Here is a 19714-nt window from a genome sequence, read left to right on the forward strand (position 1 = left end):
AGTTCATGAAACTTATACATAAGGTTAATCAAGTATCACTGAACATCCTGCATGAGTTTCACATCACATGACCAAGGTCAAAGGTCATTTAGGGTCAATGAACTTTGGCCGAATTGGGGGTATCTGTTGAATTACCATCATAACTTTGAAAGTTTATGGATCTGATTCATGAAACTTGGACATAATAGTAATCAAGTATTACTGAACATCCTGTGCAAGTTTCAGGTCACATGATCAAGGTCAAAGGTCATTTAGGGTCAATGAACTTTGGCCAAATTGGGGTATTTGTTGAATTACAGCCATAAATTTGAAAGTGTGTTGGTCTAGTTCATAAAACTTGGACATAATAGTAATCAAGTATCACTGAACATCCTGTGCGAGTTTCAGGTCACATGATCAAGGTCAAAGGTCATGTAAGGTCAAAGAACTTTGGCCACGTTGGGGGTATTTGTTGAATTGCCATCATATCTCTATAAGTGTATTGGTCTAGTTCATAAAACGTGGAAATAAGAGTAACCAAGTATCACTGAACATCTTGTGCGAGTTATAGTAGTTTTCAAAATCAGCACTGCTGCTATATTGAATCGCGTGATGCAGGTGAGACGGCCAGAGGCATTCCACTTGTTCTTGTTTTGATTCACTTTATATTAGGAATATACATGTAAGAAAACACTGAGAAGATGTGACAAAACAATTTGGTGATGAAGAAAGAAGGACAACAAAAAAGAGGAAGTTGAACAAAATTTTTGCACAAATTTTGAAAAAAAATGACAAGAAATGAAAAGACAGAAAAGTCACTGTCCCAGACAGGCTTTTTTTTCTTCTTCCGTCGTTCTGCTATTCAGTACCTAATTGCAGATGAGTTCTACTCCTGCTTTTAGAACTTTCACAATTAAATTATCTATACACATAGTTAGAGACCCATTTCAAACCATAATTTAGAGACTCTCTACACTTAAACCTGTCTATTAAGGGAAACATAAGAAGTGGCCACTGTAGCCAGGTTCTATAATACATATTCCTTTCAAATAGGAGACAATTTTGGTGGCCACTTAAGACAGGTTTTTCACTCTAGACCGATTAACACTGGGGCTGGTTTGATAGTATTTGAATGGAATACATCTGGGTGAATAAGGCTATCAGCGTGGCTATCAGCATTCAGCAACTATAATACAAATCCCAGTTTTTTTATGGAATCATGATATGTGTTCTTCTTGCAGGTTTGAGCTGGGAGGTGATCGTAGCCATCGCTCTTGGTGCCGTTCTCTTCTTGATCATCATCATTCTGATCCTGGCGTGCTGCTGTTATTTCCTCCTCTACGCAAGGGAGAATGAATTGAAGGAAGAAGCCAGGAGGAGTAGAAAGAGAGAGAGGAGGTTGGGAAGACTGTACAGGCAATCCCTATCTCAGGTGCCTCTGATCACGAGATCTCCCAAAGTTAAGAAGCCTATCCAAATACCACGTCCAATGGTAAGCTTCACGCATTCGTCTCTTGAGCTCTCTTTGTCTTACCATAGAATTGAATACATATGTATTCCATTCATTATAAAAAAAACAAGAGAGAAAAAAACTTTAGAATTAAAGTAAAGACACAGTAACGGAAAATCATGAAAATGCATTATTGATCAAAGTTTGGAAAATAGTTGGAAGTAAGGGCATATGAAGAAGGAGAGGGTAGCTCATTTCCCCATTTTTTTGTCTCGCCTGCATAGCAGAGTGAGACTAAAGGCGCCGCTTTTCCAACGACGGCGACGGCGGCATCTTCAACATTGAAATCTTAACCTTGGTCAAGTTTTTGAAATGTCATCATAACTTAAAAAGTATATGGACCTAGTTCATGAAACTTGGACATATGGGTAATAAATTATTACTGAACATCCTGCCTGAGTTTCAGGTCACATGACTAAGGTCAAAGGTCATTTAGGGTCAATGAACTTAGACCATGTTGGGGGAATCAATATCGAAATCTTAACCAAGGTTAAGTTTTTGAAATGTTGTCATAACTTCAAAAGTATATGGACCTACATGTAGTTCATAAAAATTAGACAGAAGGGTAATAGTGTATCACTGAATATCCTGCCTGAGTTTCACGTCACATGATTAAGGTCAAAGGTCACTTAGGGTCAACAAACTTTGGCCATGTTGGGGTTATTTGAGGAATTGTCATCATAACTTAAAAATTTTATGGATCTAGTTCATGAAACTTGGACATAAGAGCAATCAAGTAACCTTGAACATCCTGTGCTAGATTCAGGTCACATGACCAAGATCAAAGGTCATTTAGGGTCAATGAACTTAGACCATGTTGGGGGAATCAATATCGAAATCTTAACCAAGGTTAAGTTTTTGAAATGTCATCATAACTTTAGAAGTTTATGGATCTAGTTCATGAAACTTGGACATGAGAGCAACCATGTATTCTTGAATATCATGCGCGAGTTTCAGGTCACATGACCAAGGTCAAAGGTCACTTAGGGTCAACAAACTTTGGCCATGTTGGGGTTATTTGAGGAATTGTCATCATAACTTAAAAATTTTATGGATCTAGTTCATGAAACTTGGACATAAGAGCAATCAAGTAACCTTGAACATCCTGTGCTAGATTCAGGTCACATGACCAAGATCAAAGGTCATTTAGGGTCAATGAACTTAGACCATGTTGGGGGAATCAATATCGAAATCTTAACCAAGGTTAAGTTTTTGAAATGTCATCATAACTTTAGAAGTTTATGGATCTAGTTCATGAAACTTGGACATGAGAGCAACCATGTATTCTTGAATATCATGCGCGAGTTTCAGGTCACATGACCAAGGTCAAAGGTCACTTTGGGTCAATGAACTTTGGCCATATTGGGGGTATTTGAGGAATTGTCATCATAACTTTGAAATTTTATGGATCTAGTTCATGAAACTTGGACATGAGAGCAACCATGTATTCTTGAATATCATGCGCGAGTTTCAGGTCACATGATCAAGGTCAAAGTTCATTTAGGGTCAGCAAACTTTGGTAATGTTAGGGGTATTTGTGGAATTGTCATCATAACTTTAAAAGTCTGTGGATTTAGTTCATGAAACTTGGATATAAGAGCAGCAATGTATCCCTGTGTGTGTTTCAGGAACATGGCCAAGATCAAAGGTCATTTAAAGGTCATTTAAAGGTCAATGAACTCTGGCCGCGTTGGGAGTATGTGTTGAATTGGCATTATAACTAAGGAAGTTTATGGTACTTGCTCATGAAACATCAACATAAGGGTAATCAAGTATGAACGATTGTTTTGCACATGTCTTAGGTCATATGATCATGGTCAAAGGTCATTTTGGGTCAATAATTTTTTATTATCATATTAGTGTTTTCTTGTGTGAATCATTATTCATTAGCTATTTTTCAAAGGAAGCACTGCTGTATATCGAATTGCGTAATGCAGGCGAGACTGCCAGAGGCGTTCAACTTGTTTTACACTATGTTGCAGATTCACAAATTGTGAAGTACATGTAGCAATTTCCATACTGTTCTGTTAAAGTTTGTGATTGTTTGATATCTTTATTTTGCTCGTTGCCAAAACATGATTCAATTCATCTTGTTCTGATAAATTCCTGATTTTTCCTTGCTGCACAGAATTATAGCAATGGGTCATTCATTCATGATATCGTTGATTACAATGGTGAATTCTTACACATGTATTTGCTTGTTGAGAAAATACGATTCAATTAATTTTATTCTGGTACTTAAAAATTGTCTTTTTCCGTATTGCCTAGAATGACTATGTATATAGCAATGGCTCATTCATTCATGAAATCATCGATGAGCGTCAACCCAATGGTCCTAAGTTCCTCCATGATGACAAGGAGAAAGTATCTCAACCTCGATCTCCTCCCCTCAAGAGGGCGCATCCAGTGAGTTCAAGTTTCAAATCAATCCGATTTAGATTTTATTACTGGGGCTCGTAACACAAAGCTTAACAATTATAGAACTTTATCATGATTGATTGTATTGATAACAATGTACAATTAATCTTAAAAATCAAGTGTATGATCAATCGCTAACCTTTGTGTTACGGGACCCTGGTCAGAGGGTTAGGGGTGACCTAAGAACAGATGGAAGATGCATCAGGGGCCCATTTCATAAAGAGTTGCTATCATAGCAAGTTGCTATCATAGCAACTCTGGTAGAATAGCAGCTTTTACTTGCTATGCTAGCAACTTTGCATTTCATAAAAGCACATTCACTGGAAAGTCAGCTTGACTTTCCAGCTATTTATTTGAATAGTCATGTACGAGGCTGATTAGGGGGAAATCCCCTTTCTCTCCAGTTTTTTGTTTTCAATTCAAGTCATAAGTTTTGGTAGAAAGCACTGGCGGATCCAGGGGGGGGGGGGCACAGCCGGCCCGTGCCCCCCCCCCCCCCCCCCACCTTTGAGAAGCAAAATTAGAAGAAGAAAAATTGAAAGAGAATATTATTATTTTTTTGCTTATTAATTTTTTCGGGAGCGAAATTATTATTTAGCAGCTGCAAACAGGGTCTGCATCATAAGACTAGCAGTTGAAGCAGAGTGATGGCTCTATGGCGATAGTTTGCAATTCTAGAAGAGAGTAAGAAGAAAATATCTATTTGTCACAGGTTGGCAAAGCATTGTTTCTCCATTCTGTAAGTTTTCAGAGAATTGATTTCATTTAGCCCTATGCCAGGGAAAAAATTATTTTAAAAAGGGGGAAAATTTATTATTATTGCCGGTCGAAATTTCACCTTCAACAAATGTTCTACCGTACAAGTTTAATCCCAGTCCCACACTTGACTATTTGTGTCGGTAATGCAAGGTTGTATCAACAACACGGCAGGCGGCGGCCCAATGCTGGTGCAGTGCTGTATGATCACCCTGAAGCAAGTAAATTTGTAGGCTCTAATTATGCATGAAACATCGAAAATGACCTTAAAAGATTATTTTTGTTCAAAATGGAAATGATTTTTAAGTTATCGGTTTCAACGCCAACGGTGAATAACCATTCAGTAAATGGATTCAACAATGCCATGGCCACAACTTTTTTTTTTTGAGAAAGTCAGAAACAGAAAAAAAAAGCAATCATTTTTTTATCACATACATTCGTAATTCCGAAGCTTCATTATTCCGAAGGTTCGTTAGTCCGAGAACGAAGTGAGGTTAGGGTTAGTTTTCGTTCGTTTTCGGACTAACGAACCTTATTTCGTTTTCGGATTAACGAACCTTCGGAACAACGAACCTTATTTCGTTTTCGGATTAACGAACCTTCGGAACATCAAACCTTATTTCGTTTTCGGATTGTCGAACCTTCGGAATAACGCCCCAAATGTTCGGATTAACGAACTCTTTTACGTTTTCAGATTAACGAACATCGAGGTATAGGCATAAGGCAATTTACGTGTTTCGGAATTACGGACCTTCGGAATTACGAAGTGTAACCTTTTTTATGGCCTAGGGCTTTTTTAATTTAGGCCTTGCATTAAACACTTCCACATAATAGATCTACCTTCCTCTATTTTTTCCCACAAGAAAAAAAATCCTCTCAATTTTTTTTTTTTTAAAGTCTGTCTATAACTTGCCTCCCTTCTTTTCCCTTTGCCTGCCCTGGGAAAGACTGAAAAATTTGCTGTTTCGGAGGAATTTTTAAATTTTTTTTTGGGGGGGGTAGGCTAGGTAGAACAAAAAAAAAGAAACAGCATTTCTACTAGAAAGCATTACATTAATATTTTCTTTATTAGCATTATCACAGACATTGCTCTAAATATCTGTTCTCTTGTAATAGTCTAGGTGATTGGTGAAAAAAATGTTCAGAAAATGGTACAAGCATGAAAATCGGCACAAATGTATAGTAAGTTATCCTAAACATTTTTAGCAGGGGGTGCCAACGTGAATTCACCAAACATAGCAACAGTTGCTAGGTAACATATTTACCTTAGTAACTGAGCTTAATTGGGCTTGAGAAGCATTTTCACAGGCGATATGTCATACAAATTTTAATCTAAAGCAAGTTCCTTTGTATCACAATAGTTTTGATCCATTTATTCATAACAACGGTTGCTAAGTGACCCTCTTCCGTAGCAACAAATTCTTTATCTTAGTTAAGATCATTATAATTTACTCAGAATAGCTCAGAAATTAAATCTGGCCCATGAATTCCTCATCTTATGAATGTTTCCGTAGGTAGACACAATGAGCACCATAGCAACCGTTACTAAGTAACATTTTCCACAGTAACCAATTATTATAGGGTATCTTTTTTATGATTATAATTTCTATGAATCGCATCTGTTTTATTAAAGCATTAATACATTAATCACAACAACCCAATAACAATACCATGTATACAAGCCCATGCGAAGTACCAATTGCTAAGTAATATGTTTTCTGTAGCAACCAATGGTTAAAGGCCGTAAGGTAAGATTATTGATATGTGTAAATGATAGAGGTACTAAAAGATGCTTAAAAAGTAAAACCTTGCACAAATTAAACTACCTCATGATATGGTTCATATTTCCAAAGACGATGTCTATGGGTTCCATATTATTGATATAATAATACCTATTGCATGTTAAAAGAACCTCACCAATATTTATCCATTTGGAAACCATAATTATTATGGATTAACCTAAACATATGTTAAAGATCGACCTTAGGAAATAATTCCACAATATCAACATTTAGCAAGAGGTCACTCTTGTAGAAGAACGGTTACAAGAGCTCCCTAGGAGGTCATGGGTACTTACAACATAAATATCTCTGATCCTGAAGAGACAAAAGAATGACCACCAAGAATCGATTGAGTCAACTAAGTTTAGAATTATTTCAAACACCAAAAACTTGCCAGAAGTTAATTTTCAAATGAGTGCTTGGATACCACTTTATCCCTTGCTAACAGTAGTCGGTCTCTTGAGAGCCAACACACTTTGCCTTGGTTTACCCACTCCCTTCCGTAGTCTGCAATGAAGATATTAGTTCTTCATGCCATTCCCAAACCGAATGCCATGGGCAGGAGCTGATTTTGACCAGGCGTTTTGACTTGGATCAATCCTGCGCAGCTGCGGGATCTATCATGACGTGAAAGGTTTGTTAGAATCGATTGGGACCATTCAGTTCCATTTCTGGCCTGTTGGCCTGGATCCTGCAGCTACATGATCTATCATGACTTCTGCAGAAGCTGATTTGGACCTGTTACTTCCGATTCCAGGTGTTTTGACCTGGAACAATCCTACAGCTCCATGATCTATTATGACGTGACAGATCTTGCAAGAGTTGATTTGGACCCGTCAGTTCCGTTCCTATATAGGCATGCTGGCCTGGATCCTGGAGCTAAATGACTTGATCCTGCTGAAGTTCATTTGGACCTGTCCGTTCTTTTCCCAGGTGTTTTGACCTGGAACAATCCTGCAGCTCCAGGATTTGTCATCACGTGAAAGATTTCGCAACTGTTGATTTGGACTAGCCAGTTCTATTTTCAGGCGTGCTGGCCTGGATCCTGCAGCTGAGGGATCTATCATGACTTGAAAGCTTGTGCAGAAGTTGATTTGGACCTGTCCATTATTTTTCTAGGTGTTTTGACCTGGATCAATCCTGCAGCTCCAGGACTTAGCATCAATTGAAAGAGCTGTTAGATTCGATTTAAACCATTCACTTCCGTTTCCAGGCGTGTTTGTCTGGATCCTGCAGCTACATGATCCATTGTGACTTCTGCAGAGGTTGATTTGGACCTGTCAGTTCCTATTCCAGGTGTTTTGACCTGGATTAATAATGTAGCTCTGGGATCTATCATGACGTGAAAGATCGTGCTAGAGTTTATTTGGACTTGTCCGTTCTGTTTCCAGGTGTTTTGACCTGGGTCAATCCTGCAGCTCCAGGATCCATGACTTGAAAGCTCGTGTAGAAGTTGATTTGACCTGTTAGGTTAGTTCCAATTGCAGGTATTTGGCCGGGATCCTGCAGCTTCAAGATCGATCATGACTTGATAGATCTACATGTATGCGCATCTGAATTTGTCACCTCGTATGTGAAGCACTTGTGATATCAGGTTGGCTGGATGTGATCCATACTCGCCCACAGAACAGTAGCATGGAGTTCTGATATGCTTCTTCCTTCCATATACCGCCAACTCAGATGGATATGATTCTGCTGATGTCACTACCACCTTGTCTCGTAATCTAATTTCCTTATGGAGAGAATTTTTTCTTACACTTTGATTGATGAACAATTAATTGTCCCACCGGAGAGGATGATGACTGTAACTTTCTTGATGTATTCCTCTGTTGCCTCTGATATTCCTTGTCGAGCATACTGCATGCTTCACAGTGGTCTTGCTTTCCCGTATTGATGATTAACCCAGACAGTCTTAACTTAAATTTTGGAAAAATATATGCCCTACTTTGAGAAGGCATGTGCGACACATAAAATGTACGTTCGATTAATTCGCTAGAATTGTACCCAAAGTCCTAAGCTATTGGAAACCTACAGTGTAAATATAAATCATTTATTTTCCTTCATCATCTAGAAAATATTGCAAAATATCATGTCAATTATGTAAATGACTTATGATAAAATAAAAGAGATACATACAGTGGCAATTGCTTCTAGTAATCTTGGGATTAGAATCATTAGTTGGTTTTTTTTTAAAGATGCTCAAATATAATGGGCAAGAATGATGAAAGAAGTCATTCCAAGTAGGTTGGAACCAACACCTTTACATTGCTTTCAATTTTCCAACCATACTTTTTGATGACCTGGTACAACATACAATATCTTGCATATTACCGCTTCATCTTCATGATTTGTAGGATGCGGCGTTAATGATTAGTGTCAATTACAGAGATAACCATTTCTCTTAGAAGATTTTGTTGTATAATCGACAAATGTTCTGCTTCGTGACATACATGTATTCACAAGTAGTACATGTACAGTCGATGCTTGAAGCTGTTTCAGATCTACTGTACATGCTATACAGTGAACAGACAGTCAATGATGCTTGAGGCTGTTTCAGGTCTACTGTGCATGCTATGTATAGTGCACATACAGTCAATGATTCTTGAGGCTGTTTCAGGTGTACTTTATATGCTATACAGTGAACATACAGTCAATGATGCTTGAGGCCGTTTCAGATCTACTGTACATGTACATGCTCTTCAAGTCGGTCAATAATATCAAATATTTACTGACAAGTAAGTGTGTGGGCATTAATCCACTTCTTCCCAATGAAGCTTTGTCATTTGGGAGCGATTAGTTCATATCAATCACATTTTAGCTTCCCCTAAAATTTCAGTGTCTTTCCCAGTGTTCCATGTACATCCACTACAATACCCTGTCACATTTTCATAACAGGCGAGATCCTAATAATTATTAGATAGTAAGTACATTCAATGACCCGGTGATGATTTTTGTGAGTGTGTAAGCTTTGTCATGTATGAGTAAAAAGTATGAAGAAATATGATCAAATCATATATATCAAAATTAGGTTTCTTATCTAGATACGATAATTATGCAGATATTATAATTATTTGGACAGCTTCTAATTTTTTCAGGCTAATGAGATAGTTTTTACTCCCAGGTTTCATACTTTGACCAATTTTCATTCAAATATTATGACCAGATGTTGTATTCAGGAATATTATATATAGTTGCTATGGAAAATGTGTTGCTTAGCAACTGTTGCTGTACATGATTGGAACGTTGCTTGATATGTGATTGTAAAATTGGCGCTTAGAAGTCAAAATATAGTTTTTAAAATGAAGATAACACCCCAAAATGGTGGTTGCTAAGGTAAATATGTTATCTAGCAACTGTTGCTATACGAAGAGAGATCAGGTTGGCACCCCTTGCTAAAAATGTTCAGCACTGTTTACTCTACCTGTCAGCCAAATTTCATGCTTGTACCATAATCTGAACAATTCTTGCTACTTTTTGCACCGATCATCCAGACTATAAGAGCCCTTTGGGCATGCCTGAGCACAACGTACACCATTCTTAACAATGAAAAACCCTTTACAGTGTCAACTTGACGCTCCCCCATGACCAGCGTCAAATATTTAACCCTATTTGACGCTCCAGTAACCATACTTGTCGCTCCAGTAAAAAGTTGACGCTCCTACTGGAGCGTCAACTTTTTATGAAATGCGCTGCAGCGTCAAATATTTAATTTGACGCTGCAGGTGAAAATTTGACGCTGTTTTGGGACTTGACGCTGACGCTGTACCTTTATGAAATAGGCCCCAGATGGAGGAGAGCAGGAGGGTTGGGTTTAGGGAGGAGGATGTATTGAATAGAGTAAAGTGGCGAGAGGGGGTGACGGTGAATTTTTTTTTGGTGCCAGGTGAATCGAGCCACCCCTATAACAGCGACTTGAAACCTGGATTACTACTACTTCTTCTAGGCTAAGCTCGATCCTGTTTGGATCATCCACCTGTCCAACCTGTTTTTGCTCTCATGATGACTAAGAAACTGTTGATAGACGGATCAACTTAAAAACTTGGCTAAAATATGCATATAAGAATGCCACAGGTCCATGGGGTTTCTCGCAAAGTTATAGTGTGTGTGACTGAAAGTAAAGGTCATGCTTAAATTTGTAATAGCATGCCGTATGAAACACATCACCGCATTGGTCAATTTATGCTTCAAGGACGTGTGCTACATGTATTGTGTATTAATCAATGGGATTGCATGTTGAATATCATGTGTGCATTGGCACTAAGTTTGACTATAAGTCAGAATTTAATCATTGTGAAATTCCCCTTTGATTAGTTTTGGGGGTACTGAGTTTAAAGTTCATTGGTCACAGGGGTACCCTGAAAGATATCATTCTATCAAGAATTGAAAATTCTTTGGAAGATCAACTCTAAAATCGGCTGATGTGTGCATTTGGAAGCGATGGTGTTCTGATTATATTCTCTAGGTCACATGGTCAAAGTAGTCATCATATATTTCTGATCTGGCAGTATCGAGGCGTAAATTTTGACTGCAAAATCCACCTTGTTGAATTTGAATTAATGAGACTCATTCGATAAAGCTTCCTCTTTCAAATTTGACAAGTTGGTATCAGTATCGAGTAGGGCCCTGTCTTATAAAGAGTTATGATCATTGAAATCAATTCTCAAAGTTGAGGATTGATTTTTTATTAGTTGAAAATCACTTGCAACCTTTTATAAGACAGGGACCTTGCATTTAAAGTGTACACAAAATATTTTTTTTTAGAAAGTAAAAGCACGCAGCCCCACCAGCATTAATTACCATCCATTTATGATTTACAAGTGGATAATGGATAAAAAACAACGTCAGTATACAGTGAAAAGGTCAGAGGTTACTTAGGAATGCTTTATAGTTTTGTGTTGTACATGGCTATATGATAATGTCATGATAGGTGTATAACATGTGTTACATGTGCTTGCATTGCTCAATCAACTACATACAAACATATCCTAAAACCATATTTGATTGTTTTCTTGTCATTTTTGTAGCCTGAAGATGATGTGAAAGTAAAACGGAAGCACAAGGAAAAGGGACCAAGGTTTACCCACGACAATGATCCTCCTGTAAGTACGATATTGCTGCTTTCAGGTGTACAATTTTTGTGAGTTTTTCTTTTAAAAAAATATTTATTTTTTTAGTTTTGCAGTTGTCCCAAAATGCCACTAATTTGACACTTTAGTTATTTGTGTGTTAAAGTGTTTATTTGATGTCCTTTTTGGGTAATTCAATGTAAAAAGAAAAAACTCCTCCACCCCCGTGAACACCCCACCCAAACATTTTCAGACTTTTAAGGATACCCTGTGGTAAACCTGTTTTAACATGAATCAAATGTACCCTAGTAGCCTAAGGGAATGACAGGATCCAAGTCATATGTTAAGTTAATGCTTTAGTTCTTGTTGTTGAAAATCTTTTGATATTTTTCCATCTACTTTTCATGAAATTGCCAAAGCTTTTTTTCCATGGACATGTGTTTTTAGTGAAAAGGCTCATTATTAAATGGAGCTTTAACTGAGATTTTTTGCAGTGGTTTTGATTTTTTTGCTGTTTTGGTTTTCTAAAAAAACTTTTCCTGTCCACTGGTTGTTTTCCATTTGCAAAAGTTACCAATTAAGTTTGATCTTTGTGTGTGCTGTTCTGTAATAAGAGATATTTATGGGATATAAATAAAGAGAAGAAAAGAGCATTTGCTTTTGTGTGAGGTTGGAATTTGATTTTTTTAAACTTAGCCTAAATAATAATGATTAAATTGAAATTATTTCTATTCAGTTGTTTTACAATACACCCACGTCCTTCTTTGATCATTGCTTTTCACCCTTTTGAAGCAAGCCTCTATTTCTGGAGTATTTTTAGATTAATGCACAGATTCACAATAATCAATCAAATTTGATATTCCAAATGGGAGGCCGAAAATGTTTTGTTATTTACATGTAGGAAAATTTTACTGTATTGTAATTATTCATATCAAATTGTAGTGAAAGTACAATTGGGCCTCAAAATGTGAAAAAAGATTTATATTCCTTGTTTAGTTTTCACTCATATGAAAAGCATTTGTGGGTTGCCATATATATATTCATATAATCTTGCATAAATTTACAAATAATTTTTTTTCTAATGTTGTGTGGCAAATGTCATTGAGCAGTTGTCACTCAATAATGCATGATAATGTATGTTACAATATCTCATATGTATATTCTATTTGTCACTTTTCTATTCTACCAATCATATATTGCAATGAAATTAGATTTGAAATTAGTTTAGAAAACATCATTCATAATGTAGACATTGCAGTATATTTTTTTTGCAATCATTATAAGATAAATATTAGCAGCATAATAATAATAATACTTCATATATACCTGCATATACTGTTACTACACCTCTACAGATATTTATATGATTCTCACTACTGTCTAATTCACTTTTAAAGAATAGTTTCATGCTTTTGATAATCATACTACAGATTTACATGTATCTCTCCACTCAGTTAGGCCAAACAAGCATATGGAGTGAAAAAAGTTTTGTTTAAATTTAGATCATGTATGGCACTTGCTACTTTTGATAAACAGATGTTCAGAGCTTATTGAGGTGTCAAATTACACTTTGAGTCCATTTTCTTCAAAGATTTTTTATAACTCATGCAGGAATTATATCAAATGAAATAGCATTTAATAATAAAGCTATGTGTTATTTGTTATATTTGTCCAATGAAGGATAAATAATTCTCAGCGGTTTTTTTTCTGGGTCACACTGTACTGTATAATTTATTAGGTGTTGGAAAATAGTAAAGTTTCTTGATTTTGAAAGTGTGTGAAAGTGGTTATGGGTTTAGGGATGCTGTCTTCCAACTTAAGGATGTGCATTAACTTTGATGTTGTTTCTAAATTTTAAAACCAAAGAAAAAGAAGCCGAAGAAGAAGAAGAAGGTAGTGAGGATTCTATCCCCCTCCCTTACCCCTTCTTCCCCTCCCCGAGTCCAAAAGACCCGGAGACACAAGGTGAGAAAGAATAGCGGACTAATCCCAGGGAACTTTAATGTGTGCACACTACTACACCGTCAATAACACCGTTATGTTGTGAAGAACTGTGTTTTTGGCAACCCAGGCACCATTTAACAGGGTCTACCATATCATCAATTTACTGTGATTTTTTTTTCTAGGTGTTTGTTCCCCACTTGTGTTCAGTCATCTAACTTGTATACATTCATATCAGTGGTGGCAGGGAACTGACCTTCAAAATGAATCTATTTTTAGTCAGTTATGAGATAAGAGACTTTTGAAGACAATTTAGTGCAGCAAAAAGTTAAATTGATAAACCAGTCATACATATTAACTACAACACACAGCAATGCAAGGTTTATGTATTTTCATTGGTTTTCATCTACATGTATTTTTGCGTGAAAGCAAGTCAAATTTAACATGTTTCAAAAATAAAAGCTTCATTGTGCTTTTCACCGGCCTCATCAAGTCTGGGACATCAAGTGTTATCAATTTAACTTCTTAGTGATAAGTGTTGTTAGTGTTATTTTATCCTGATTCATGTGCAAATTATAAAAGAAAAATTGAATTTGTAATTAATCAATTTTGATATGAACAAACCTATTTAATCACTATCCTCTTGACACATTCAGATCAGTATGAAGTACAATAAACCAATTTTTTATAATCCTGATAATTTGGGATTTTCTCAAGCAAAATTTGCATAAAGCTTGCATTGTCGTGCTTTGTCGCTTACAAGGTTTTGATTGGTCAATTCCACTTGTAGCTCCAGTTGGGGTCGATTATTGATTTTCTTCCTCATCCCATTGTCATTATACGGATTTATGTGCAAAATAGAATATTACTGGTAACACTGTAATCACTTAACATTACACACATGGGAATTCAGAAGGTTGACAAGTAATTTTAATGTTTACATACATGTACTATTTATGGGGGTTTTAATGGCATTTCATTGTGATGACCTGTAAGGGTTGTCTTGAGGATTTAGCAAGAAAATATCAAGGAAAATATTGCAAGTGGCTCAGGGCTAATTTGCCCCGAAATTCCCTCACGATCACAGGAAAACTATTTTAAAAAGAGCCCCTGGAATTTCCATCTAAATAATGTCATTTTGAATACCATGTATCAAGTTTAGGCTGATGAGCTTAAAAAAAGGTAGTCCCAGAAAGTTTGCGTCAGTATTTTTTTTTTGCCTAGGGAATATTTGCAATCAGTTGCAGATTTCCATTGCAAGTTTACAATTGATAGATCAATGCTAGATTTGCTATCAATTGTAAGCTCCATTCAAGCCCAATTAGTTTACTTTGATGAAGACCTGGTGAGGCAGTGCTAACTCTATCATATGATGACAATCATCTTTATTTTCTTTAGGGATGCAAATCTTTTTCTTGTCTGTCATGATCATAAATAAGAACTTCTGGAATTCAATGTATCAGTTTGGATTGTATTTATTAAGGGAATAGTAATTTTCAATCATGTACTATGTAACACTGCTACCTGAAGTTCATGTCGTAGGATTCTCATCTAATGAAAATAATTCCATTTTGAATAAAGAGCATTGTGGGTATTAATTGGCGTGCTAATGACTGTATTTATGAGGAGTGAATTTATACTGCATGCTAATTCATGTAATTTACTATATATGTTTTTTTATTATTTATGTGTGCATATATATACATTATCTATTAAAAGTTGATGGTATAACAATGTACATGTAATAATGCATAAATTACTAAAATAATCATGGAGGAATCGCTTTCTCAGAAGAGGATTTTCATCAGTAATGATAACTCATATCTGCACATTACTGTGGGCTATAACTCATACATCATCAATACATATGTTTATATATGTTCATATGTATTTTGTTCCATTGCTTACATACTTATTTCATTATATAATGAGTTCCTAAAAGAAAGAACTCTGAATTTAAGTATTATTAGTCCTTCACTTTGCATGTATCATAAATAACAGTATACAAAGTTATTACACTGAAAGAAAATTATATCATAATATTCATAGCATGGAATACATTTGTTTCACTGAATACAAAACTTTGAACAATTAAACTTTATATTATCATTTTGGCTCTTTGAGTGAATGTACTTTTATAGAAATCATGTTATTTAATGAGGAAATAAGTATAAAACCCCATGGAATATTGCAGATAATGATGTTAGGTAAAGTAAACAACTTGCCTTTCATGTTCAATTTTGCAAGCTAAAAATGTTTTCATAAAACAAATAAAAGAAGTTTATGACTAGAAACAAATCTTGTTGCTTTTCATGAAATCAAATCCAAAGCCTTTTAAGTTGAATAATCTATCATTTGTTATTCACTAATATATAATGACTAATTGAATTCCAGTATGCTAATATTTTTTCACTGAATGCGAATATCTGATGTCAAGTTTTCTGTGTATCTGTCAATATCTGTATTCAGCCGGAGCCGGAGAAGAAAAAGCGTAAAGAAAAGGGACCAACATTCCATGCTGATGGCGAACCCGAACTGGTGAGTATTCAACTTTGTGCTTCCAGGGCTTGGTCTCACAAAAGTTATGAGCGATTAAATCGATCTTAACTCTGGAAAACCATTGATGTCATAATATTCAATCTAGGAGATGTATGTTTGTAAACAATAAGGCCAATGAGTCGATGGAGCTTATCGGGGTATGTAGTTGTCATATCCAGAGAACAACTGAATGAAATTGAGCTTCCAAAGTCATTTAAAAGTGTACACAATCGGCGTATGTGTATCGGCATGATATCGGCATGATGCAGTGGGAGTATAACAAAAGTAAAAGTACATTTAATAGTATGCATGCGCATATAAAGATTAGCCTATCATACAAAAAAAAAATGCGTGTAAATAAAATGGACAAATGTGTTCCAGGGGCTTCATTTTATTTTTAAGAATAGCTATGATGGTAATTTTGCCATTATGTTAACTACCATGGAAACCTTGATTTTGATATATGCTGCTGAACCCTGTTACCATGTTAGTTACCATAATGGTAAAGTTTTGATAATCCCAAGTCTTTTATGAAACTGACCCTGGATGATAGTACCACTGTCTTTCAAATGTTTACTGGAATCAATCAAATCTCTTTGTGAGATGGGACCCAAATACAATATTTGTTTAATGTGTGAAAATCCATCAGCCAATAAGGCTGCAATTTTCATTCTTGTAAATATTCTCATTAAAATGTCTAGAAATGATTAATTGCAAGTGAACACATATAGATATGGCATATTAAGTTCATGTCAGTTAATGAAAGATATATAGTGTTGTCTAAACTGAATTTTGTGAACAGATATCAATTTTTACAACCGTTTAGTTGGTGGGATGTTTGCAAGGGTTTAATTCCAAAATCTTACTGTCTGGTTAGTTCCCACTTAATCAAAATGGTTTAACATTAAAGGTTTTTAGCAGTACGACATTTTTTATAACTTCCATGTAATTCATTTGCTAAGTAAGTGAGTGCATAGCAGAGTTTTATCTGAATTTTAGCATATCATGTGAATAATCCACATTAAGATATCTCTCTTTGTATTAGAAATATCAGAAACACGTTTTTTAAGTAAAATCTTTTTTAGATTTGTGGTTAGTTTAGGTGCAATCCAATTAACAACCACAGTAATTAAACACAGAAGAAATCTTGAAAACAACTGTATTGATTTATGGGGAATGAACTTGGTGGGTGTTTTTAAAGCTGTTTTGAAAGTTACAAACAATTGAAACTGTTCTGACTGAGGGGCCAAATCAGCTCCATAGGATGTATCATTTAGAACCTAAAAAGGTCACCAGTCGTGCGTTCCAAAATTTGTAACATACAGACGTATTTCGAATGAACATCTCTTCTTAATTGTGTGATGAACTGAAAGGTTTGAGATATTCATGTAAGTCCCATTCAACTATGGCTTTAGAACTTGGGTGCTTAAATTTATTGTATTTAGTTTTCCCCTTCTCTTTTACATCTTGGTGATATTTTGAAATACTGTTTGAAATTCATATAAACTATTTGTCTGCCTTTTTTTCTCTCTGTCTTTTGTTACTCTTTCAGGTGGGAGAGATGAAACAACAATTTCATCATGACTTCATGTATTGATCTACAGCCAAGATCCAACTGATCTTCCCTAAAAAATAAGAATAAGAATAATAATAACAAGAATGATAATATAATGATAATAATTCCTGGATTTATAAAGTGCCTTTTGCCAGATAATACAAAGCGTAACTATTATTACCCCGGCTTTAGCTCAAGTTGCCACTTTATCAGCAGCACACAGTAAGCTTATCTGTATATTTTGGTATTAGTAATACTGTCCTGTAAATGCACCATACCAGTACTCATTGACCGCCACCAAAATTGAAAATGTCATATTAAATATTTTTGGTCTTCATTTATGTCTATGCATTTTTAGTCTAAAATTTAATTAAACATTGGTTATTTTAGTTTCTCAACTTATTTAATTAAATAAGAAAGCTAATATTCTAACCTGAAATTCTAAAACATCGCCCCTGCACTTAATATCTATTACGCTCTTTCAGTGACAAAACTCTTCATTAAAAACCCCCTAGTAGAATGAGTAAACTAAGGAATGATGTGTGTCGCTGAACAATTGCTGGCCTCGGGCTTACCCTCTCTTTCTCTGATAACTAATAAATTGACAAGATTTTGTAATATTTGGTTTATGATATTTATAAAAATATTTTTGATAGGAGGCTACCCTCTACAAGCCCCATTTTTTTAGCATCCTCCCCCATTATCAACCTGTTTGCATTATAATCTTGACTACACATATTGTAAGTAAAATTTTGTTATATTGTTTAAATTAAGATGTATGAAACCAAATGACATATCTTTTGAAATGGAAATAAACAAAATAATGATTTTAAAAATGTTCTACAGCTTTTTTCTTCAAACATTGTTAAACTGTTATCCATTTTGTTTTAGGGGTGAGAGGGAGAAAGAGAAATAAATAGAAGGGATGTAGAGAGGCAGGGGATAAGAGAGCAAGAGAGAGAGTTGGGGGAGAAAGAGAACTGGAGACCAAGATGCAAGGAGTTAACAAAGAGAGAAGAAAGAAAGAAAGAAAGAAAAGAGGCAGGGGATAAGAATGATGGAATGAGATAGAGGGAGATAGGAAGAGGTGGGGAGGCTGAGGGCCCAGAGGATAAGAGAGATGAAGAGAGTGAGAAAGAAAGAGAAGTGAAGGCTGAGAGGCAGGGATAGGGAAGATAATGAGAGAAGGAGAAAGATAAATAAAGAGAAGGGGCATTGAGAGGCAGGGGATAAGAGAGAGAGAGTTGGGGAGAAAGAGAACTGAAGACCAAGATGCAAGAAATAAAAAAAGAGAGAGGAGAGGCAGGGGATAAAAATGATGGAGTGAGATAGAGGGGGAGACTGAGGGGCCAGAGGATAAGAGAGATGGAGAGAGTGAGAAAGAAAGAGAATTGAAGGCTGAGAGGCAGGGATAGGGAAGATAATGAGAGAAGGAGAAAGAAAGAAGAAGTGGAGGCTGAGAGGCAGGGGAATAAGAGATAGGGAGACAGAAAGACTGGTCTAATAGGCCCCCCCCCCCCAGTCAGCCCCTCTTATCCAAGGGGATAAGAGGGAGAAATAAAAAGGACAGGAGGCTGAGAGCTAGAGGCAGAGGATAAGCGAGATGGAGCCGGGTTGGGGGGGGGGGACGTTAGGCTGAGAGGCAGTTCATAATTACTGTTTTTGTTTTGTGCAGCTGCAGAAAAGTATGTAATGTAGGCTATATCCACCCTTCATCTGTTTATAACATACTATTAATATTTCTAATTTTCATTAAAAAACGCTATTTTCCTTTTAATTTAATGAAAAGTGCATACAGTCCCTATAGTGTTAATAAATATGAACAAAATAGATAGAGCATTTTAAGTAATATATTACTGAAAAGAGGAGTGTACATCAACCCATATTGAACCATATACGTATTTGGAAAGTATAAATTATAGATTATTCTAAGTGAATTTGAAAAAAAAACTACCGTATTGTTTGTATTGCCATGGTAACAAAATATGACAAATAATATTTTATTACCACTTTTTTTCAAAATGAATATGTAATAAAGTGATAAACATACAATGATGCTATTAATAAGATGGATGTTCTAGATATAATACACTTGCTCATATCGTACGTCAGCTTTGCATATACTAAAATTGAAGGTAACCATTAATTCTTACTAGTTATGATGAAAAAT

At 35.7% G+C, this 19714-nt stretch overlaps 1 protein-coding gene across 3 annotated transcripts in view; it reads left to right on the forward strand.

Annotated features, from left to right (window-relative positions):
* LOC129260433 (hyalin-like) overlaps positions 1 to 18368 on the forward strand; it is a 39492-nt gene extending 21124 nt beyond the window's left edge. For 2 of the 3 annotated variants that reach the window (XM_064099589.1, XM_064099602.1), the window contains exons 18-23: positions 1221 to 1471; positions 3758 to 3895; positions 11469 to 11543; positions 13377 to 13475; positions 15921 to 15989; positions 17542 to 18368. In XM_064099589.1, the coding sequence (XP_063955659.1) occupies positions 1221 to 1471; positions 3758 to 3895; positions 11469 to 11543; positions 13377 to 13475; positions 15921 to 15989; positions 17542 to 17586 (677 nt within the window). In that variant the 3' untranslated portion in view covers positions 17587 to 18368. The remainder of the gene's footprint in view (positions 1 to 1220; positions 1472 to 3757; positions 3896 to 11468; positions 11544 to 13376; positions 13476 to 15920; positions 15990 to 17541) is intronic. The other variant, XM_064099596.1, reaches the window with a different exon arrangement.
* Positions 18369 to 19714: the final 1346 nt, after the last annotated feature.

This window comes from Lytechinus pictus, chromosome 1, assembly GCF_037042905.1.
Source record: "Lytechinus pictus isolate F3 Inbred chromosome 1, Lp3.0, whole genome shotgun sequence".
NCBI classification, from domain to species: Eukaryota; Metazoa; Echinodermata; class Echinoidea; order Temnopleuroida; family Toxopneustidae; genus Lytechinus; species Lytechinus pictus.